Below are 25,656 nucleotides of genomic sequence, written 5' to 3'. Positions count from 1 at the left end.
TGCAGAACCCCACACACAGAGCCAGCGTGGCACACGGCACAGGTGCCTACCTTGCCCAGGCCTGGGGTGTCCTTCACCTTGTTGACGGCCCTCAGCAGACAGGGCGGGGCCGGGGGCGGGGAAGTCTGCAGAATCCCGCTGAAGCTGGTGGCAAAGAGAGGTGGCTCGGCAAGAGAAGAAGTGGAAGGCCGATGTTTCTTCTTTTTAGAAGATAGATTTAACTTCTGGGCAGCTCTGCAGGGAAAAATCCAGAAAAAGACAATAAAGGAAAAAGTATATTCACAATTCACAAAAAGTATATATTCACAATCAGATATGCTAGGGTCACTTTCTGTTCTTTCTCTTAAAGAAGCCCCTAGTTCTGATTGCGGCTAAACGGTTCTCTCTTCTTCCTCCGAGTGCCTGGTGGTAGCCCCTGACTGCAACCGAGTGAACCCAGGGAGCTGCCCAATCACTGACACGGCAGAGCGACACCACAGCATTGCACGGTCCTGCAGCTGCGATCTACAAAGAATTGTTGGTTATCCACGAACACTCAGCTTAAGCATGAATAAAGCTGGCCATCTTTGGGGATACACAGCACCTATTAGGTTAATCATTCCATAACTTCTGATATAAACTCCAGTGTGAGAGACCTTATGAGTTTTTTAGAAACTCTACCACCTTGTAAAATCCAAACCAGTCTGAGGAAGAACCACACGGTGACCACTCAAGGCATGCTGTGGATGTGATTGTGGAAGAAAAACGCACACCCCAGCGCAACGGGGAAATACAAATCAAACTGTTTTAGAAACATAACACCCAATCAGAATAAACTCCAGCCAAGGTGTAGGGTTCTGAGACTAGGCGTGACTCATGCGGAAAACAGGTTTTTACGTAGGTTGGTCTTTCACTACAAAATGCAGTTCGTGGGCAAGTGCAAGGGGTGATACAGTCAGAACCCACAAAGGTGGCAGAGGACGCAAACAGAAAGGTGGGAGGGAAGGTGCCGCATCGTTAATAACATTGATTGTTCACATCGTTCAAGAGTTCTGCAACACCTAAAATATGACAATCTTATCATAGAGAAGAAGGGAAAATCAGGCAAAGGCATTTCAGACTGTAACATACTCACTTCTGGGTTCATTCTTGGTGTTTTTCACACTATACTCATGTTCTAAGAATTCCAATTTCCTTACCAAAGGTTATTAAACATTTTAGCTGCTGCTTAAAACAAATGGGCTACCGTGACTTTATTCTACACATCAAAACCTTACAATCCATCCTGTGTTCTTACCAATTGCATAACAGGCCATAAGCAAAGCAGGCCAAAAAGATTAAATCAGCATAGTTTGTACCCCCTTCCCCCCAACTTCCATCTTAATATCTGAATCTTAAGCTCTGGACTGGTTAACTTTAATTTTGTATCAGTAATTGCCGTGCTTTTGACAAATCCCCTGAGCTACAAAATGGCCACTGCACAAATACAGCAAATAGAATTACCACTTCAAAGCTTAATTTTCCTTAGCTGTAAAACTGAATATCTATTTCACAAGAGTGAAATACAGAGGAATGAGATGCATGAGGAATGACAGGTTTTGATGGAATGATACCCGAACGGTCCCAATGCCATGTGCCAAACTTAGGGACCTCTATGGTGACTCTACTGTAGGATGATGAAAAATGAAGGCACTAGAAGGAGATTTCCACAATGCTTTCTTTTCCCAAACAGCAAAAAGAAAAAACTAGGAGTAATTTTTTCTCATGCTTTCATTGTCACTCTTCCTGATGCTGTCCCTCTAAAATTAAAGGTGAAGTGGAATTGTTCAGTGACTGGTCTGGTGCATCTCTTGGCAGTTTTCATTATTCTGTGAGATTCTCTCCCTGAACAAACTGTGACTCATCCAGAGGTGGGTGTGGGCATCGCATTCTTCTGACACTCACACCTCTGCTCGGCAACCGGTTACTGCTTTCAAGTCAGGATGCCTATAGGCAAAGGAGAGTTAGAAAGAAGGCGGAAGATGATGATCTGCTAGGAACCAAAAGGTGGTGTTTATCCATTCACATTAGGATTCTTTCGGATGGTGGCAAAAGGACCAAGGAGTTGCTGTGGTTTCCCAGTCCAAATGTGGAGACAGAGAGGAGCTGTGACACTCAAAGGCAGCTCAGAAGAGGTAGTAGCCTGCTGGCTTTTTTTTCCCCTTTTTCTTATCTCTACTACCCATGCCCACTTACTCTCCCCACATAGACCCTGCAGAGGAGGAAAGTGAGGGTCCTTGAACTTAAAGTATATGAAGGACATTCCCAAGAACAGCAATCCAGTGCTTTACTCCCCCCCTCTCTCCCTCTCGCTTTCCTATAACATCAAAATTTCACTGTATGACTGCATCATTCCCAAAGGCATATAAACATGTTATTATTTCTCCCACCTCGAAAAAGAAAACACAAGTCCTTCTCTTCATTCTTCTTACCCAGGCAGCTACTGCTCTGTTTCCTTGCTCATTTTTGCAGCAGAACTCATGGAAAGTGTTGTCTATACTTGCATTCTCTAGTTCATCTCTTCCCTTTGCCTATAAGCTCATTGCAGTCAGGCATGTGGCCCCTAGCTCCTCTGAAACAGCTCTTGTCAAGGCCATGAATGACCTCCACGATTGCTAAATGTCATGGTTCTCAGCCCCATCTTACCTGCCCAATCAGAGCACTGACGATATCCTTCTACTTTTTTATACTTTCTTCTTTAGGTGCCAGGACATCTATGGTGACAGATGTTAACTAGACCAATTGTGGTGATCACTTTGCAATTTATACAAATATAAAAATCTCGATGTACACCTGATGCTAATATAGTGTTGTATGTCAATTATACCTCAATAAAACAAAACAACAACAAAAACACACTAAAACGATTCTACTCGGATATCCAATAGGTATCTTAAACTTGCATCTCTAAAGCTAAATTCCTGATCTTTTCCTAAAAAGCTGTATGCCTTTAGCTTTCCCTATTTCAGAAAATGGCAATTCCATCCTTACAATGGCCCAGACCTCTTTGCCTCCTCTTTTTCTCACACCAAACATCCAATCCATCAGGAAATCTGTTGGCCATAATTTTGAAATAGATCTATGATCTAACCCCTCTCACCACCTTTACTGATATTGTCTTGGTCTGAGCCACTAACCTCTCTTGCCTGGATTACTGCAGTAGTCTCCTAACTTGTCTCTCTTCTTCTGTTACCTTCCCTGCCACCTCCCACTGCACTGGCCCAATCTATTTTCCACACAGTTGCCAGACTGATTCTTTTAAAACATAACCAGACAAGACCCTCCGTTTTGACCCTCCTTCTCATCTCATAGTAAAAACCAAAGTAACTACAATGGCCTATAAGGCCTTCTGTATATCTTCCCTCATATGTCCCAGCCCACCTTTCCTACTATTCTCTTCTTCAGTTACTCTGCTCCAGTCATAACAGCCTCCAAATACTCCTGGTACACTCCCACCTCAGGGCCTTTGCACAGGCTCTTGCTTCAGCCTGGAATGCTCTGCCCTGGATAGAGATAGGCATAAATATCCCTCCCTTACCTCCTTTAAATCTTCATTCAAATGACAGCTTATCAATGAACCTACCCTGCACACCATAGCAGACTGTAAGATGGCTGCACCAACATGTATTCCCTCCCACATGCTCTTCTATGACATGAAATTGACACTTCTCCATTGAGAGGTGGAATCTATTTTCCTTCCCTTTGAACCCAAGCAGAACTCTGAAACTGCCTTGACCAACAGAATATGGTGTGAATGATGTTGTATGGTCTCCAGGGTTAGGTTATAAAAAGCAATATGGCTTCTACCTGTCTCTCTCACCCTTGGCACTCAGCTTCCACATCATGAGGAGGCCCAGGCCATATGGAAAAGGCCATGTAGAGAAGAACAACCAGTGAACAACCAGTGTCAACGACCAGATATGTGAGTAAATGAGCCTTTAGATGATTCCAGGTGCCACCCTTCAAGTCTTCTGGCTGAGGCCCAAGGCACCATGGAGCAGAGGTAAGACATCCCCATTCTGTCTTGTCCGAACTTCTGAACTCCAGAAACCATGAGAGGTAATACACCATCACTGCTGCTTTAAGCCACTAGGTTTGGGGGTAATTGCTACATGGCCACCTACTCACCATCTCCTAATTTCAGTTACCCTGCATGCCTTACCCACCCACCCTCCCCATCATGGCACTTACTATCTTCTAACATAGTAGATGATTTACTTAGTTATCAGGTTTATTGTTTATTGTCTGTTTCCTCTCTAGAATGTAAGTTCCAACAGGGCAGACTGTCATATCTGCGTGTTTAATGATGTGAATAAAGATTGAAGGAACTGGGAACATTTAGCCTGGAGAATATAAACCTGGAGAAAGGGGAAGGAAGAGTTTTTCTAAAAATCTGTCTTTAAAAAAACGAATAAATAACATGTAGCAGGAAGTATTTTTCAAGCAATAATGCCAGATAGCTTCATAGGCCATCATTTTGAATCTCAGAAAACTTTGTGAGGAAAATAATAATAGTACTCCCATTTAACAGACAAAGAAATGAGTCTTAAAGAGTTAAATCCAGATTCCTTGGACTATCTGACCTGAATTTGAACATCCAGCTGCTTCAGATACTAGGTAGATAATAGGCAAGTTACTTAAATTCTGATAATGATTATAATGTGTGTAAAGGGCCTAGCATAGCACCTGGCATATAGTCGGCATTCAACAATACTATCATCATCAATATTATTATTACACATATTATTATCAAGCCTCAGTTTCTGCACTGTAAGATAGAGCAAAAATATTTTCTACCCTTACAGACACTTTATGAAAATTAAATAAGAGTGCAGGTAAATGGTTTAGTACACAGGAAGTACTTAATAGATGGTACTTTGGAGGAATATAATACGTGGTGGAGCTGAGACTGAATCTAGGTCTCCGTGCCCCATATTGCTCCAGATCATCTCTGAATAGGCAGCAAAACAGGCAGGTGAAATGTAAAGGCATTTGAGGGTTTATAAGTGAAAGGGGCATCTTTCTAAAAATTGGAGTAACCCATTAGTGATGGGTCTGCTTCATGAAATAGCTTTTGTCATTGAAAGTGTCCAAGTAGTAGCTACAAAACCTTTTACAGTGAATGTCAGGGAGATGAAAGCATGCATTGGGAACATCAGATGATTTCCAAAATCTCTTCCAATGCAGTTTCTGAAATGATTCCTGGAACCTCTATTTCATTTAGGGAAGCCTCTGTTGGCTTCAATGCAGAAAAATAGTAATGCAGGAAATTATTTGGAGAATACGTAAAAAAATTACTTTCTTCTTAAAACAGATGTATAAGATAAATGCATTAGAAGAATTCTAGAATTTAGAAATCACATTTTAGAGCCATATAGTGTATAAGAACATTTTATTTTAATTTTGACATCATCATAACCAACTGTTTGATCTCCATTTTATATGTTCCAATTTCTTGGAAGTCAGCATTTTCTGATCTTTTTATATAGTACTTCAATGACACGCAGATAGGAGAAGGTTGAAGTACAGAAATCATTCATGTATAATTGTATTATTCAGTGACATAAAGGAGAAGCAATCATGAAAGAATTGAAAAGGAAAAGACATTTGGGCTAGAAGTGTATTTTGTGTTATTAATGCCTTACACAAGTTTTCTTCATAAGGAAAGGGACAGATGAGTGGGTTGTCTTATAAGATTTTAAACAACAAAAAATTAACCTAAAAGCTATTATAAGTAATATTCACTTGTCTCATTCCTACCACGGACAGTATCACATATTTCCTAGAGCTATTCATCCCTGCACACATCTTTAAATATCCATGGGCTTCATTTAATTCTCTGAACCTTATTTCAAGAAAAAAAGGTGGTCTCTCTAGCAGGATGAAATTAATATTCACTAAACTCCTATAAAGGAAGTGACGCCATGCTAAAGCAGTATCAGACTTGTGAGGAGAGGAGCAATGATGTGAACTTGGCAAGAATTTAAACCAAGTGAGCGCAGATTTTTGCTCTGGGATCTACCCTTTCTCTCCATTGCCTTACTCATCTCATACAGGAGACAATTATCCTAACACATCAGTGTGATGCCATCTGAATTCAGGAATCAGTTTAGAATTGAGATGGCCTTCACATGGGACAGTTCCTTGTTCTCATTGGCCAGATCTACCTGGATTTAAAAGAAAGAGGCAAGTAATTATCTAGTAAAGTTAATTGGTTTAGGTGGGAGAGAGTCTTAGGTCTCCGTTATACAGATCAGAGGGGAAACTTTTGGGGCTTTTCTGACTTTTCTCTTTTTTTTTTTTTTGCATTTGTGTGATAGACTATTTGACCTTGCATTTTCAGAAATACGGAGTGCTTAAACGGAAAGCGCTTCATTCTAAGTGCATCCCATGAGACTTAAGTTGGGGGTCTACCACGCTTAGTGTCTAGGGATTACTAATATATTGACCTAACAACATTTTAAGAATTATTAGCTTCATGAAGAATAGAACTTTTGGGGCTTCCCTGGTGGTGCAGTGGTTGAGAATCTGCCTGCCAATGCAGGGGACACGGGTTCGAGCCCTGGTCCGGGAAGATCCCACATGCCGCGGAGCAACTAGGCCCGTGTGCCACAACTACTGAGCCTGCGCGTCTGGAGCCTGTGCTCCGCAACAAGAGAGGCCGCGACAGTGAGAGGCCCGCACACCGCGATGAAGAGTGGTCCCCACTCCCTGCAACTAGAGAAAGTCCTCGCACAGAAACGAAGACCCAACACAGCCAAAAATAAATTAATTAATTAATTTAAAAAAATGAGCATATGTATCTCTAGGGTTAAGAAGATGTAAAAAAAAAAAAAAAAATTAGAACTTTCCTTAGAGAATACCAGGCAGGAATATCAGGCAGTATAGTCGTTTTTTAAGAATTCTCTATCTTTTAAAAAATTCTATGCACCATGTGTTGCTGACCACATCCTGAAAGCATTTCATCCTGTCTGAGGGGGGTGTTCGACTGTGAGATGCTTGGATAGGTGGGTAAAAGGTTTATAAAAATTAAGAGGTCATGCAAGCTCTACTAAATGGGACCCGGGCGATTGATTGGTGAGATATCAACTGAAAAACTGCTCAAGAGGAGGGCAGGGTAAGGCCCTCAGAACTGCCACATCTGCTGCCCAGAGAGGGTCCTGACCCAGGAGCGGGATGAGAGTGGTAAAATCGCCACCGTCAGCAGGTAAAAGACAATCCAGGCTGCAATTTAATGTGACAGTGGCCGGGCTCCGATGGCTTATGTGCCATGAAAAAATATTTCAATGCTCTGAGGATTAAGACTGTCTGATAATGAGCAATGACGTGACAGATCACAGCAGCTCCCAGGAAATCCATGGGGTCAGTGACACAGGGGTAGAAGAAAATAAAACATTATAAATAGGGAGGATATATGACAAGAGCCAGTGGTCTGAGGCAAAGCTTCTGGAAACAATTAAGATATCCATCTATATGGAAAAAAATACCAGTTATGCTTCACTTTGAAATAACACCTATTTAAAAGTATTCTGGCACTGCCATGAAACATGTTAGTCATTTTGGAAACTCTCCAAACAGGGAATAAAGAGCGTCCTCCTTCATCTTTCCATTTTCTAATTGGCTGTCACTGAGGTCATTTCCGTGTCTCCAGAGACTGAAAAGCATATGGGTCTTGGGGTTTTTCTGATTTTTATGTAAATGACCCATTTCATTAGTGTAGGAAGGTAATTCATGACATGACTTCAAATAAAATGTTTACTGCTAGGAGACAAAACATGGCTGACCGTTAACCTCAAACAATATTGTGTTAAAACAGTACAGCCAGACACTATTATAATTTGAAAATGGATTGATTTTTGCAACTTACTGCACGGCATTAACCCATAGTGATAATCTCCATGAATTTGCCCTTATTCTTCTCTTAAAAATTTACCCATTCATCAAAGCTTCTACAAGTTGCTCTCATCAACTACTTCAGGCCTCAGCAATTGGTCTTGAGAGTCTATGTCTTATGTTGTAACACTTAATGAGGTGCTGCTCTGCAGTGTGGTCTTTCCTTCTGGATGCCATTAGTGTTGCCTCCATCACTGACTTATTAACTCACTGAAGGTCCATACGTATTTCCTTTCTTCTGCAGCTTATTTCCTGCCCCATAGCTTTGTACCTTTTTGCAAAGTGTGCACCCACTCAAGGCTTCTTTTTTTTTTTTTTGCGGTACGCGGGCCTCTCACTGTTGTGGCCTCTCCCATTGCGGAGCACAGACTCTGGATGCGCGGGCTCAGCAGCCATGGCTCACGGGCCCAGCCATTCCACGGCATGTGGGATCTTCCCGGACCGGGGCACGAACCCATGTCCCCTGCATCGGCAGGCAGACTCTCAACCACTGTGCCACCAGGGAAGCCCCCACTCAAGGCTTCTTAATCGATCTAGCCTTTGGAGTTACACCAACATATGCAAAGTCCCAAGACTATGTATCTGGAGTTCTAGAAATGCTTAGACCTTGGAATGTTTTACTCTTTCTAAAGCATTTTGTACACATTGTCACATCCATCACACTCAGCCCTATGAGGCAAGCAGAGAAGGTGTTTGTACCACAAATTACAGATTTAGAAAGCAATGAAGGCACAGAAGTTACCAGATTTTATCCACAGTCACAGGACTAGTGATCTTCATACCTGGGATCTAGGATTTGAGTTTTCTGCTTTAGACTCAGGGTCGGTCTACCACTTCATGCTGTTATGCAATTTGATACATAGGAGCAGTTATTTTATTTTGTTTGGGCAACATAAAACCAAATGATAATCACTTGCCTAAAAATGAAGACAGAAAAAGCAGTTACATATTTTTGTATGTAACTCAAATCAAATCATATATAAGCATTTACCAATTACTGGTCCAGTTGCTTAGCAACATACCTTCACATCACAGGAGGAAAATGTCTCAGCTGAGTGAGTCAGGTCATGCCCAGAATTAGGATGTGAAAGGCAAATTATATGAAAATGGTTTCTCTGTTCCTATGGTCCCAACCCGGAGGGAGTCCTTGCATGACAGTTACAATACAACAGCTACCACCACCAGGCACCATTCTAGGTACCATCCTCCACCGCCTCATGCCTCTCCCTCTACAGACACAAAAAGAATGCTGGAAGCTGCTTAGAATGCATCACAGTGTTCTGGAAACTCAATCAATCAATCAATATTTATTGAATGACAACTATATACAAAAGAACTATGCAATCCATAGGCTATGCATGTCACTCAAGTCATCTCTGAGTCACCCCGCAGCTGCTCTGTGTTCAAGAGTCTACTTCTAAATTGTGGCAATGAGAAGAATCCACACCACCCAACATTAATCAGAACTTTCTATTGGCTCCCCAGCAGCTGAGAAAGAGAAGCTTGGAGAAGCTGGAAGCTTTCCCTGAACTGCACATCATTCACTCATGCTTAGAGGTACAAAAAAAGTAAAAAGCAAAATTTGAAACCCATACTGTTGGTGAATATTGCTAATCCATTCGTTTCTGGATTTTTCATGGTCCAAGTGAGAATGTTATGGGTAAATGAAAATATGACTAAAGGCAAAAACAATGGGATGAAAAGGAGCCCATTCATAAACTTTTTTTTTTTTAAAGAAGCTATTCAAAGTAAAATCTCCTTTGCTGAAAGTCAGGTTCCTAGGAAAGTGTTTGCTGAGACAAGCTCCTTATGTGAAAATAGAAACACTTTCATACACCCAATAAAGCAGGAGATATTTAATAATAAAAGAATTAGCCATTGGCATGGAAGGCTAAACAAGAGTACAGAGCATGAATTTGTTATTTCCTGGCTGTGGAAATCTGGATTTTAGGAACACTAAATAAAAACGGTGTCAGTGGCAGAATCTATGACCTGCCAAGGCCCTTTGTCTCCGTCTCTCTGATGCTCTGGTTTCTCAGGGCTCAGGTAAGTTTCCTCATTGTCTACTGGGATTTGGAGCATTTTAAGAAAGACTCTTCCACTTGTCTTGCCAGGGGTTAAGCCCTTTCAGCTCATTATACAGCAGCTGCTCAGTACTCTGTGGTCTCCCAAGCTCTGCTCACCTCGGGCCGCATGGCAGCGGGATACCAGACATCACGGCTGATCTTGGCAGTTTCCTTTAATATTTCATGTGACGGGGGCTTTGAGGGAGCACCTCCACTAATGGCCAAGACGCCATCTGCAGGAGGCTAAGGTTCCAGGGCCCAAGGGGAGGTTCCCAACGAACTCCTAACGAACTTAATCTCATCCAGAACTTGACAAGTTGGGGCTGCACTCTTTTGGCAGCCTGAGGACATGTGGGCCTTCTTTTTCTATTTCTGTGTGTCCAGCAAACCTGGTAAGTCAGACCCGAACACTGCCGAGACAACCAGCTCTGGTCAAGCCCTAGAGGAAAACATGTCAGAAACAGGGAAGTTCTGTCTCTGAGAATCAGTGACCTCAGCAAAATGCAATTTGCTTCAGGACTCATCAATCTTTCATATTTTAAGAGAGAGCACCCCACTCTTTCAAGGACACTGGAGGATCGAATAAACCAAAACTTATTCTCATTTGATGTGTAATATAAAAGTCTAAAGGAACATACTGCTGATTTGTAAGCTGCCTTTGATGCCATGTGACATACACTTTAGCTCGTGACTCCATAGCTGTTAGCTTCTTTATTTCATTACTTGTCTCCACGCAGACACGCAAGGCTACACTTTCTTCCTGCCTGCTGATCTGGCGCGGTAGACTCCAACTCCAACACTCCTAAGAACTTTACCGAGTAGGGAAAAAGCAGAACGGGCACAGAAGTCTGGAGGTGCGCCTCCAGGGCACTCTGCTTGAAGGGTGTTGACTACAGATGCCCTGGATAAGGCCACGTGAGGGTAAAGCACAGGGCAAGCACACTGCCCCATCGCTGTGGGACACAGCCTTGCCTGCTGTCTGACCTGGTGACAGTGGCCAGGCACCTGATTTGAGGACTCAGCCCCAGCTGCGCTCCAATTCTCCCCACTCCTGATACTGCTATATAGCCTGTGCCAAACCCTGGTCTTGGTCTTCCCAGACTCCTAACCTGGCTTCCTGATCGCCTGCATCTTGGCTTCTGCTTGCCCACTTGACTTCAGCTTAGAAGCCTTCTGCCCCAGCCTGGTTGGATCTCCTTGTCTTTCTTCCTTATGTGCACTAAGGTCCTCATGCACCTTTCCCTGTGCCAACTGACCATCTGGCCATCAGTCCCTTCTGACCGGATGCTTCCTGCTGCAGAGCTTTAGGTCCCTGGCCTGATCTGCCCAACCAGAGCCTGCTTAGTACCAGGGAAACCAGGGAGCTTCTAACCTCCTCCAGAGCCAGACCTTTGCAAATTGGGCTGGCTCAGAGAATAAATTAAAAGAACTGTAGGGCTTCTCTGGTGGCGCAGTGGTTAAGAATCCACCTGCCAATGCAGGGGATACGGGTTCGAGCCCTGGTTCGGGAAGATCCCACATGCTGCGGAGCAACTAGGCCTGTGCACCACAACTACTGAGCCTGCGCTCCAGAGCCCGCGAGCCACAACTACTGAAGCCCGTGCGCCTAGAGCCCGTGCTCCGCAACAAGAGAAGCCACCACAATGAGAAGCCCGCGCACTGCAAAGAAGAGTAGCCCCCACTCTCCACAATTAGAGAAAGCCCAGGCGCAGCAACAAAGACCCAACACAGCCAAAAATAAATAAATAAAGTTAAATAAATAAAAAAAAAAGAACAGTAAACACCTAGGCCACCAGACCCAAGTCAGTGCAACTGTAAGTTTAAAAATCCATCCCCAAAAAGTTGGTTCGGGTTTTCTGTAGTTAACTGCTAGTACTGCTGTCTTTCACGAACATTAATAATTGAGAATTGGCTGGTCTTCTTGAATGGAATTGATAAAAACCATGTATCTACAATCTAGCTATTTCAGTTGCTTATAAATAAAGACAGAGAAAAAGACAATCATAGGCTAATTAAAGCCCATTCCTTGTGGAATGCCAGTGTCTGATTTTTCTGCAGAGAAACAATTGTCCATAATATATGTATGGATATCTACTAAATTGCAAGAAATAGCCAACTAAAATTATGATTCCTTCAAGGAATACGCATATTCTAGATAATTTGATTTCAAGAATCTAATGAATCTAATGTTCTTTTCATTACATCATGTGGCCTTTTAGATGCTAATGCCAGTAGCTTCTAGTTAAATCATTTATACATATGCTAATGTAATGTTCAAAGGAAGAAACTGCACAATCTACTGTAAACAGAGAGCCCACTTAAAAGCCAAGGGTAACCACTAATTCCCTAGTTTTCCTTAATATTTATCTTTCTTAGCTATTTGGTAGAAAATTATCTTGTAAAGCATAAGAAATTGAAAAGCAGTTGTGTCGTTCACTTTTTGTTTGTTTGTCTGTGCTTTTTTTTGCTGTATGCGGGCCTCTCACTGTTGTGGCCTCTCCCGTTGCGGAGCACAGGCTCCGGACGCGCAGGCTCAGCGGCCATGGCTCACGGGCCCAGCTGCTCCGTGGCATGTGGGATCTTCCCGGACCGGGGCACGAACCTGTGTCCCCTGCATCGCAGGCGGACTCTCAACCACTACGCCACCAGGGAAGCCCTGTTGTTCACTTTTAATGTCTTTATTTTCAAAGAAACAGTGCTTTATTTTCATTTTTCCCATGTTTTGATCATGTAAAATTAAAAACTGACATGAAATTACATACTTCAGATATAATTTGCTTCCTGAAGCAGCGAGCTGCTATCAAGGTGTGATGGCTAGAAATGGACAGCGTTTGCAAAGAAAACAAAGCCTTTAATCCATAACTCTTTGCCCAATACCTATAGCTCTCTCAGAGCAAAGCTAATTAATTGTCAATGCTGGGTGACACACTCTGTGGTTTGGGGGCTTCTTGGTTAATTAAATTTGAATGGAAGCTTTGTTTGCTAATGGAAGTAATTTCTTTTTTCCCCTTTAATATCAATATTTCTTTTTATTTAACAAATTATTTAGTATAGTTGAAATCTGAGGAAATCATTAAGTAAGTTATTTCCAAGAACAATTTGTAAGGGGTCTCTGCACTAAAAAAATATGAACCAGACACAGCAGTGGCTCAGAATACCTGCCCCCATGCCCTCTATTGCAAGGCCGGGCAGCCCCAGATCCAGGGCAATCTTTTAGACTGTCGGTACCTCAGCAGCCCCACTAGAGGGAGAGAGGTAGAAACTCACACCCCCGCGTCTCCTATTTACTTTACTGGCAGGTCACTTGGGAGGGAGTCTGTGCAGATCCCTGAAAAACATGGCAACAGCACACTGCAATAGAGTGCACTCCTCACAGGCACATTCAAAGGCTGTGAAGCAGAGGAAAGGAGGCAGTTTCTGTTTTCAATAAAGTTGAGAGCAGACGGCCTAGATGAGAGATTGCTCCAGAGCAGAACAACTTGTGAAAGTAGGAAGGATCTATAGTAATCATGGCCTATTAAGACTATAGGGGGTGGCAAAAAGGAAGGAAATTCTGACATGTGCTACAACATGGATGAACCTTAAGGACATTATGCTTAGGGAAAGAAGTCAGGCACAAAAAGACAAATACTGTATAATTCCTCTTGTATATGGTACCTAGAGTAGTCAAAGTCATAGAGAGAGAAAGCAGAATGGTGGTTGCCAGGGACTGAGGGAAGCAAGGAATGGGGAGTTCCCGTTTCATGTCTAGAGTTTCAGATTTGCAAGATAAAGAGTTCTGGAGATGGATGGTGATGACGCTGAACAACAATGTGAATGGACTTAATACACCTGAACTGCACACTTAAAGATGGTTAACATGGGTAAGTTTATGTGTACTTTACCACAGTAAAAATTTTGTTTCGATATTAAAAAAAACAAAAAGGACTATAGGGGCTGGTTCGTTCCTGGGGTTCAGCACCAAAGAAAAAAATTCAACAAAACTATAAGAGCAATTCTTTTTGTGACTTTGCATCAAAGCTGCTAACAAAGACCTATGCTTTACTTTTTGATGCATGTACTTGCTTATTTGATTATTTCTGCACAAGCAAGGCAGTTATGCTATGAAGTAGCCTGGGAAGGGAACAGGAAGTAGGACTGGATGCCCATCCCCACTGCCAGGACGTGGACTCGACCATTAAGAACGGATGCTCTTCGATTAAAAACACAATACATGAAATAAAAAATACTCTAGATGGGATCAATAGCAGAATAACTGAGGCAGAAGAACGGATAAGTGAGGTGGAAGATAAAATAGTGGAAATAACTGCTGCAGAGCAAAATAAAGAAAAAAGAATGAAAAGAACAGAGGACAGTCTCAGAGACCTCTGGGACAACATTAAACGCACCAACATTCGAATTATAGGGGTTCCAGAAGAAGAAGAGAAAAAGAAAGGGACTGAGAAAAGATTTGAAGAGATTATAGTTGAAAACTTCCCTAATATGGGAAAGGAAATAGTTAATCAACTCCAGGAAGCACAGAGAGTCCCATACAGAATAAATCCAAGGAGAAATACGCCAAGACACATATTAATCAAACTGTCAAAAATTAAACACAAAGAAATCATATTAAAAGCAGCAAGGCAAAAACAACAAATAACACACAAGGGAATCCCCATCAGGATAACAGCTGATCTCTCAGCAGAAACTCTACCAGCCAGAAGGGAGTGGCAGGACATAATTAAAGTGATGAAGGAGAAAAACCTGCAACCAAGATTACTCTACCCAGCAAGGATCTCATTCAGATTTGATGGAGAAATTAAAACCTTCACAGACAAGCAAAAGCTGAGAGAGTTCAGCACCACCAAACCAGCTTTACAACAAATGCTAAAGGAATTTCTCTAGGCAAGAAACACAACAGAAGGAAAAGACCTACAATAACGAACCCAAAACAATTAAGAAAATGGGAATAGGAACATACATATCGATAATTACCTTAAATGTAAATGGACTAAATGCTCCCACCAAAAGACACAGATTGGCTGAATGGATACAAAAACAAGACCCATATATATGCTGTCTACAAGAAACCCACTTCAGACCTAGAGACACATACAGACTGAAAGTAAGGGGATGGAAAAAGATATTCCATGCAAATGGAAACCAAAAGAAAGCTGGAGTAGCAATTCTCATATCAGACAAAATAGACTTTAAAATAAAGACTACTAGAAGAGACAAAGAAGGACACTACATAATGATCACGGGATCGATCCAAGAAGAAGATATAACAATTGTAAATATTTATGCACCAAACATAGGAGCACCTCAATACATAAGGCAAATACTAACAGCCATAAAAGGAGAAATCGACAGTAACACAATCATAGTAGGGGACTTTAACACCCCACTTTCACCAATGGACAGATCTTCCAAAATGAAAATAAATAAGGAAACACAAGCTTTAAATGATACATTAAACAAGATGGACTTAATTGATATTTATAGGACATTCCATCCAAAAACAACAGAATACACATTTTTCTCAAGTGCTCATGGAACATTCTCCAGGATAGATCATATCTTGGGTCACAAATCAAGCCTTGGTAAATTTAAGAAAATTGAAATTGTATCAAGTGTCTTTTCTGACCATAATGCTATGAGACTAGATATCAATTACAGGAAAAGAGCTGTAAAAAATACAAACACATGGAGGCTAAACAATACACTACTTAATAACGAAGTGATCACTGAAGAAATCAAAGAGGAAATAAAAAAATACCTAGAAACAAATGACAATGGAGACACGACGACCCAAAACCTATGGGATGCAGCAAAAGCAGTTCTAAGAGGGAAGTTTATAGCAATACAATCCCACCTTAAGAAACAGGAAACATCTCGAATAAACAACCTAACCTTGCACCTAAAGCAATTAGAGAAAGAAGAACAAAAACATCCCAAAGTTAGCAGAAGGAAAGAAATCATAAAAATCAGGTCAGAAATAAATGAAAAAGAAATGAAGGAAACGATAGCAAAGATCAATAAAACTAAAAGCTGGTTCTTTGAGAAGATAAACAAAATTGATAAACCATTAGCCAGACTCATCAAGAAAAGAAGGGAGAACTCAAATCAATAGAATTAGAAATGAAAAAGGAGAAGTAACAACTGACACTGCAGAAATACAAAAGATCATGAGAGATTACTACAAGCAACTCTATGCCCATAAAATGGACAACCTGGAAGAGATGGACAAATTCTTAGAAATGCACAACCTGCCAAGACTGACTCAGGAAGAAATAGAAAATATGAACAGACCAATCACAAGCACTGAAATTGAAACTGTGATTAAAAATCTTCCATCAAACAAAAGCCCAGGACCAGATGGCTTCACAGGCGAATTCTATCAAACATTTAGAGAAGAGCTAACACCTATCCTTCTCAAACTCTTCCAAACAATATCAGAGGAAGGAACACTCCCAAACTCATTCTACGAGGCCACCATCACCTTGATACCAAAACCAGACAAGGATGTCACAAAGAAAGAAAACTACAGGCCAATATCACTGATGAACATAGATGCAAAAATCCTCAACAAAATACTAGCAAACAGAATCCAACAGCACATGAAAAGGATCATACACCATGATCAAGAGGGGTTTATTCCAGAAATGCAAGGATTCTTCAATATACGCAAATCAATCAATGTGATACACCATATTAACAAGTTGAAGGAGAAAAACCATATGATCATCTCAATAGATGCATAGAAAGCTTTCGACAAAATTCAACACCCATTTATGATAAAAACCCTGCAGAAAGTAGGCATAGAGGGAACTTTCCTCAACATAATAAAGGCCATATATGACAAACCCACAGCCAACATCGTCCTCAATGGTGAAAAACTGAAACCATTTCCACTAAGATCAGGAACAAGACAAGGCTGCCCACTCTCACCACTCTTATTCAACATAGTTTTGGAAGTTTTAGCCACAGCAATCAGAGAAGAAAAGGAAATAAAAGGAATCCAAATTGGAAAAGAAGAAGTAAAGCTGTCACTGTTTGCAGATGACATGATACTATACATAGAGAATCCTAAAGATGCTACCGAAAAACTACTAGAACTAATCAATGAATTTGGTAAAGTAGCAGGATACAAAATTAATGTACAGAAATCTCTGGCATTCCTGTACACTAATGATGAAAAATCTGAAAATGAAATCAAGAAAACACTCCCATTTACCATTGCAACAAAAAGAATAAAATATCTAGGAATAAACCTACCTAAGGAGACAAAAGACCTGTATGCAGAAAATTATAAGACACTGATGAAAGAAATTAAAGATGATACAAATAGATGGAGAGATATACCATGCTCCTGGATTGGAAGAATCAATATTGTGAAAATGACTCTACTACCCAAAGCAATCTACAGATTCAATGCAATCCCTATCAAACTACCACTGGCATTTTTCACAGAACTAGAACAAAAAATTTCAAAATTTGTTTGGAAAAACAAAAGACCCCGAATAGCCAAAGCAATCTTGAGAACGAAAAACGGAGCTGGAGGAATCAGGCTCCCTGACTTCAGACTATACTACAAAGCTACAGTAATTAAGACAGTGTGGTACTGGCATAAAAACAGAAAGATAGATCAGTGGATCAGGATAGAAAGCCCAGAGATAAACCCACGCACATATGGCCAACTTATCTTTGATAAAGGAGGCAGGAATGTACAGTGGAGAAAGGACAGCCTCTTCAATAAGTGGTGCTGGGAAAACTGGACAGGGACATGTAAAAGTTTGAGATTAGATCATTCCCTAACACCATACACAAAAATAAGCTCAAAATGGATTAAAGACTTAAATGTAAGGCCAGAAACTATCAAACTCTTAGAGGAAAACATAGGCAGAACACTCTATGACATAAATCACAGCAAGATCCTTTTGGACCCACCTCCTAGAGAAATGGAAATAAAAACAAAGATAAACAAATGGGACCTAATGAAACTTCAAAGCTTTTGCACAGCAAAGGAAACCATAAACAAGACCAAAAGACAACCCTCAGAATGGGAGAAAATATTTGCAAATGAAGCAACTGACAAAGGATTAATCTCCAAAATTTATAAACAGCTCATGCAGCTCAATAGCAAAAAAACAAACAACCCAATCCAAAAATGGGCAGAAGACTTAAATAGGCATTTCTCCAAAGAAGATATACAGACTGCCAACAAACACATGAAAGAATGCTCAACATCATTAATCATTAGAGAAATGCAAATCAAAACTACAATGAGATATCATCTCACACCAGTCAGAATGGCCATCATCAAGAAATCTAGAAACAATAAATGCTGGAGAGGGTGTGGAAAAAAGGGAACACTCTTGCACTGCTGGTGGGAATGTGAATTGGTACAGCCACTATGGAGAACAGTATGGAGGTTCCTTAAAAAACTAAAAATAGAACTACCATATGACCCAGCAATCCCACTACTAGGCATATACCCTGAGAAAACCATAATTCCAAAAGAGACATGTACCAAAATGTTCATTGCAGCTCTATTCACAATAGCCCAGAGCTGGAAACAACCGAAGTGTCCATCATCGGATGAATGGATAAAGAAGATGTGGCACATATATACAATGGAATATTACTCATCCATAAAAAGAAACGAAACTGAGCTATTTGTAATGAGGTGGATAGACCTACAGTCTGTCATACAGAGTGAAGTAAGTCAGAAAGAGAAAGACAAATACCGTATGCTAACACATATATACGGAATTAAAAAAAAAAAAAAAGTCATGAAGGACCTAGGGGTAAAACGGGAATAAAGACACAGACCTACTTGAGAATGGACTTGAGGATATGGGGAGGGGGAAGGGTAAGCTGTGACAAAGCAAAAGAGAGGCATGGACATATATACACTACCAAACATAAGGTAGATAGATAGTGGGAAGCAGCCACAGAGCACAGGGAGATCAGCTCGGTGCTTTGTGACCGCCTGGAGGGGTGGGATGGGGAGGGTGGGAGGGAGGGAGATGCATGAGGGAAGGGATGTGGGAACAGATGTATATGTATGACTGATTCACTTTGTTATAAAGCAGAAACTAAAAAAAAAAAAAAAAAAAAAAAAAAAAAAAGAACGGATGCTCTCCACCACTCCCATTCCACTATTGCACTTATTCTCTCTAACACTGTGCCTGGGATTTTTGGGGTCTGGACATGCACGCATGTGTGTGTGCGTGTGTGTGTGCATATGTGTATGTGTATGGAGCACGGGTAGGGAGGGAGAAGGCAGGAAGAATACTAAAGAAATTAAATAATATAGAATAATAAAAAAGATAATGCAGTGGATTCCTCCCAAGTAATTCACATCTCTCTCTCTCAGCTAAAGTCTTTATCATATTCTTCATAGTTAGTTTTTTGTCTTGTAGTTAAAAAAAGTATTTTTGAAAACAATTATCAAACAATTAACAATTAAACTGGTATAAAAATTATTTTGAAATAAATTGTAGGCAATAGAGAAATTTGTCAAAATACAACAAGGATTTAGTTCAAATTTCCTGGTTAACTCCATAAAGAAACCTGAGCCATGCCAAACTGCACATTTAACTATTGTTTACTTTAGTGGGCCTATTATATTTAAGTAGGTGAAATTTTAAATGGGTGAAGTTAAATTTTTTATGCTGTGGTTACTCTTAGTTATTAGAATCCTAAGTTAAATGATCACCATTTTTGCAGAATTTGGAGCATGATTACATTAAGCACCCATGTAAGTTTAAAGTACTATCTCAACTTACTAACACATATTACAACATTCCAGGCTCTTTCATGCCTATGATTTAAACAGGCCTCAAAGAGTTTCTGGGTGGAGAAAAGACTTATGTAAAGGAAGTCGTGTGATTCAATACATGCTCCAACAAACATTGATTTAGCATTAAGTACTTTAGTATTTCAGAGTTCCCTCAAGAGGCAGAAAGGAGAAACAGTCCAGAGTACAGATTGTGGAGCCAAGTTGGCTGGGTTCAAATCTTCTGTCTGACACTCATAGTTCTGCAACTTTCCCCAAGTTCCTTGACCTTCGTGTGCCACAGCTTCCTCAGCTGTAAACGGGATGCAAGAGTGGCCACCTCGTGGGGTTGTTGTGAGATTTAAGTGAATATACACGCTCTTAGAACATATGTCTTCAAACAATTCCTGGCCCATAGTGAACACCCAGTAAATGTCTGCTTGCTACAATTATTATTATAATAAAATATTAATATGAAAGCTATATATAAATGTTTCTTTTTAGAGATTCTTTCCCATAAGCTTCTTAAAATGTAAATCATAAGAAGCAAGGTAAAAGAGATGCCTTGGCTTTAAGCCCTGCTACATTCTGAGTCAACTCAGAACACCGTCCACCAGGGCTTATTGCAACTGACTCTATGATACTGAATCTGATGTGTTCAAGTCCTGGGCATCTTGAATGGAAGTTTTGGTTGTGCTGTTGGCTGGGAGGGCCTTATTTATAGCAAAGAAAGGTCAGAAAAGAGGGCAATGTCTGTCGATAAGTCGGGGTGTTCTACAACCTTTAATCAGATGTCAGGGAAATCTCCGTCAGTGCAGTTGCTTTGGCCTGAAAACCACCGGATGAAATGACCGGGGCAGGACAACCGATTTTCACCCTCACCAAGACACATAAGGCAGTGTCCTGGGGGCACTTAGAAAAATCAATACATATGCAAAACCAAAATACTGTGTTAAGCAAACTAACATAGTTGTTTAAACTGGCCCACAATTTAAACTGGGTGTAGACAGTATCATTTTCCTTAATGCACTGGAAATAAGTTGTCTCTGCTGCACAAAGGCTGATGGAACCAGACTGCCATGTGTCTCACACCAGCCAGGCACCTGCCAGTGTGGTCCCCAGTCAAGATGAGGACTGGACCAAAAGCATGACTTGCCATACTGCTTTTAACAATTGGCTGTGATTACTGTGTCTTCCTCATAATACTAAAAGTTTCATAAAGTCAGGAGCCACGTCTGTCTTTCCTACAATTGTGTTCCCAACATTGCCTAGTCCATAGTGAGCACTCCATAAACATGTATGTAAGGATGGATGGGTAGATGGATGGATGGATAGATGGATGGATAAGTGGATGGATGGATAGATGGATGGATGGATGGATGGACAGAAGTGGCCCAAAGTTAATGACACTAAAGAAGAAAGTCTGGCTTCCTCTCTTCCTGATAGGGCAGCCCTATGGTCCTCACATGCTTCCCAATAGAAAAGTTTGGAAACATTGGTCTAGGTGGAGGTGATTTATAGTTAAGGATTTCTCCAGCACAGAAGTTCTGCAAGGCTATGCCTTGGGGCACATTTTGATATATTTACATTTCTAAATATCTTCCAAAACAAGCTTGTCAGGTTACATTAACAGGTTCTTCATCATCTGTGGGAAAGGTGATTATTTTTATTTTTAGGGGAACTAAAATAAGGTTCTATCTATTTCTTTTTAAAGACTTTGGCAGTCTAACCTGAGAATTCCCAGATTCACCAGTATCTTTGCTTCTTTGACTCCATACCCACACCCTCACTCATCCTGCTGTGTTCCCTGAGGAAAGGCATATGGTCAGAGCTGGTGCTTAATTATCTCCTGCTCCCACATAAGTTTCATGCAGGGCTTTTGTTTATTTCATTTCTTGCCAATAATGGTGCCTGGTACACAGTAGGTTCTCAATAAACACTGTAGAATGAATGAATGAATAAATAGACTTCTGGGGGTTTGTTTTTACACTTTGCTTGCTTCTTAAATGATGATAATCCATAAAATATTTTGTGATATGGGATTTTGCAAGCTATCATGTTCATAAAACTAATAATTATTGTGTTCATTATTAGTCTGTGTCCAGCATTTGTTGTAGCAAGCCTTTGGGGGAGGGATGTTTCTGAAGTTGCCTGTTGATACAAATATCCTCACTGGGTTCTCATGAGTTAAAGGTTGTAGACTTCTGTTTCATAAGGTTAATTCCAAAGTCATTTGATTAGATGTTTCTTTTTTCCAGTTCTGACCTTTAGAAAATAAACCATTTGCTGCCAGACCAACAGGGGAGGGCTCTCTCTCTTTCCTCCAGAGGGGGCTCAAAGTCCACATTTCCTTGGCTTATCCCTGGGGTAGTTCTGAGGCCAGATGCCTTTAAATACTGCTCACATTTATCGCTAACTAACTGATGAATCTTTGATTTTTTTTAGAAAAATAGATATTCGTCACAATCATATTTTCATTGTAATTAAATCAATAATTTTCTTGTACTTGAATAATATGTTCTTATTAGACTGTCAACAAATGACAATTCAACAATTCAACTTTAATCCTGCTCTGCATTTCCCCAGGAAAAGAAATATGGTGAAGTCAAACACTTAATTTTATCTAACTTTTCCCCCTTATTGAATGCTCAAAACTTCTTAAATAAAACAAATGTAAGTCTGAGTTAATATAGCAAATTCTCTATTTCAGGGCACAGTCATCCGTTTTACTTGGAAATAAGTTTCCGTCTTCTGAACTTTAATAGCTCCCTTTCATTTTATTTTAAAAATAACTTCCCATTTGTATTCTTTACATCCATGTCTTACCTCCTTACAAAGCTGTAAGCTCCTGGAGGGTATAGCCGGTATCTTATCCAAATATTTATCCTCCATGTTGCAAGGGTGTTATGAACATTTGTGAATGAAAGAATGAATGTGGACCCAAGAGTGAGTATGTCAGAGTACAGTGGTTCTCACTAACTCTGCTCCCAGACACTTCGCACAGTTTCCTTTTCCAAAACACCATTCTTCAAAGATTTAAAAGCCAACAAAACACATGACCCCTAAGGGCTCTCCCAATGCTAAAATGCTTCTGTAACCACTCTGATGCTTTGATTTACTATTAAAAGCATCTAAAACATTACCCCACCCTTCTTTGGGGTTTTAGCAGGCTCATTAGTATCTTTCCCACTACCATGAATTTGGGGCCTGTACCTTAGTAAAGTAACTGGTTAACAGGCAGGCTGCTTACAACAACTGTAAAAAGACTTTGAATTACCTGAAAGGTAACCCTGTACTTTTAATATAGATACTTTCCCAGTGACTTTTTCTGACTTTTCAAGTGAATTCAAGTTGTTTGGACTCAATCTCCTGTTCTCTCTCCTGAGCAGCTCTTCCTTTTCAAGCAATGATTTTTAGAAATGGATGCACAGATATCATGAGTTAACCAGTAGTCTGAGACCACTCACCCACTCAGCCACAGAACCAAGGTTCTAAACACAGGGTGCGGTCATTCCTATACAACCTCTCCCTTGTATCAATACTACTTGACTCATGTTCTACTGTTTCCAATCAGCTGTGAAAATGTGATGTGATTTCGAATCTTGTCTGATACCAGTTGTTAATTCATCATCATTATAATCCCTATTTAATGGGATCTATTACTAATCACTGCCTATTTTAAGACTCCAAAAACGATTTTGTTTTAACCATGTAATATGAAGATCATTTCATGACACCCATGCACTTCCATGCGTCTGTGTATAAACGGAGACTCCAGCCAATTCCTGTCTAAAAATGCCCTCCCCTCCCTGCCACCTCCCTACGCATCCTTCTAGACTCAGCTCTAATGCCTGGGACTCCTTCCCTACCGCCCAAAGGAGAATTTATCCTTTTCTTCCATATGTTCTGATTGTATTTTGCTGATAGAGCTACTCTGTGGCTTATCATATGGTGTACTACACTAGAATCAATTTGTGTCCTAACCATACCTCTCCTTGATCCACTTTTGAATCCCCCAAACTTACAAAGTGCTTATAACATATTAGGCGCTCAGTAAATGTTTGTGTACCAAATAGCTGCTTCCCGCCCTGAATCTGAACTGCAGGCCTATATTTCAAAATGAAATAGACATAGCGTAAACTACTGATTTGATTTTTATTAAAACTCCCAGTAGAGTTTGAAACATAATACAACAGAGATTGAAATTTGGACAGATTCGGTTACAGCTGCCAAAAACGAAATGCTGGCAACTATTTTTCCTGTCCCCATTTATACATTTAACCCTCTTCCTATCCCAAGTGCAGACTTCTTCCCCACACTTAGTAATCAAAATACCCAGAGACAAAGCCCCCGATGGTGGGGTGGGGGGCGAGGGCAGCAAACCATGGCGGGCAGCCATCAGCACAGCCTCCCTCCCCACTCTCCACTCACCAGCTTTCAGTCCCCAGTATCTAGGGACAGGCTGGCAACTGGAACTTTGTGTTCAGCTGACTAGAATGTGCAAATGACAGTTTTGGCTGTCAAGGAGCTTATTACCTAAGCGAGGAGCTTACATATTTATGAGCTGACATCTCAGATTTGTGGCTTCGCAGTATCTCTCAACTTCCCTTTAGAACAGCCAATAGGCATAGGAAGGCCTTGCAGGCTCATTACTTTACCCCACATCTCCGCCCTCACACCAAGATACAGCAGGTGGCTCATTTGTGGAGACATCGAGGGTCAGAGGAAAGGGAAAAATGAGTCTACACAACTCCTGGGCTGGACCTGAAGAGGTGAATAATAGATCCACAGTGCACTCATTCTAATGGCAAAGGCAGCTGCAGCAGGGCTTTTCCATATATATATGATTATATACATCTCTACAGAGTTGTCTGTTAACAAAGCACACTCATGGACATGATCTCATGTCATCTCTGGCCATCTTACAGCTCTGCATCAGGACTGGCCATTGGGAATGACTATTCCTGTTAAACGTGCTTTCTCTTCTTCATGCAATTAAAAAAAAACATTTTCTGAACGAAAAACAGACCTAACACCAAGGAAGAGCTGTTTTACCAGGGGCCAGAGTTCAAGCATTGCTCTGGGAAACCATAACCTCCAGCCAGAGGGCTCATGAAATGCAGCAAAGACCCACATATGGGGCTGGGATCCAAACTCAGGTTTGTCAGACTCCAGAGTCCCTGCTCTTTCCTTGCCTGAACTGCCTCCGTGATGAAGCTGAGGAAGTAGATAATGTTGATTTTCTGTGCCCCAGGACCCCTTTTCTTCCTCGCTCCCCACCTCTGCTCTGAGAACCCCATTTCCCTCCTGCGTCCTCTGGACGGCTGGGACCTGCCCTGCCCAATCATGCCCGGGAGAGTGAAGCCACACAGGGCTGCCCCCCAGGGGCTTGGGCTTTCAGAGCCTTATCTCTCCCTGTGGAATGAGAAGTTCGGTCGCTCACAGTTTCAAACATCAGAGCCTCTGGCCCACATAAAGCTTGTCCTGTTTCTATGACAAAGAATGGGTCCGTACTACAAGGACAGTACCGAAAAAGAATGCTTTTTTGTTTCACTAAAACTTATGCATCCTAGTATGAGAAACCAACTTAAAATACTAGTACTAAAGGTACACTGTGCCTCCTACAAACTTAAAACTAAAGGTCGTCTCTCCTCAACAAAGCCTTTCACATACGTTCTTTCATTTTTTCTCCACTCGAGACCTATGACGGTGATGGCAGGGACCCTTCACTCATCCTTCTTTCACTCACACATCCATTCCGCAAGTGTTTACGGAGCAGCATCCTGGTCTTGACGCCAAATGCACAGCTTCAGACAGAGGTGGTTACAGTGCAGTGAGGAAGGCAGGGGAGGTGAAGCCTTGCCGATGGGAGTGCCTTGGAATTGCAGAGGGGGGGCCCTGATCCGGCACAGGGGA

The 25,656-nt window shown here is 41.2% G+C and overlaps 1 protein-coding gene across 1 annotated transcript in view; it reads right to left on the bottom strand.

The window, feature by feature from the left end:
• KIF26B (kinesin family member 26B) overlaps positions 1-25,656 on the bottom strand; it is a 497,333-nt gene that overhangs the window by 150,124 nt on the left and 321,553 nt on the right. Inside the window, exon 5 of the mRNA XM_081224649.1 lies at positions 51-234. Coding sequence (XP_081080775.1) covers positions 51-234 — 184 coding nt within the window. The remainder of the gene's footprint in view (positions 1-50; positions 235-25,656) is intronic.

Source organism: Mesoplodon bidens (genome assembly GCF_964165515.1).
Source record: "Mesoplodon bidens genome assembly, chromosome: 2".
NCBI classification, from domain to species: domain Eukaryota; kingdom Metazoa; phylum Chordata; class Mammalia; order Artiodactyla; family Ziphiidae; genus Mesoplodon; species Mesoplodon bidens.
The sequence above is the reverse complement of the archived record's forward strand: the minus strand, read 5'-3'. Positions and strand labels throughout refer to the sequence as shown.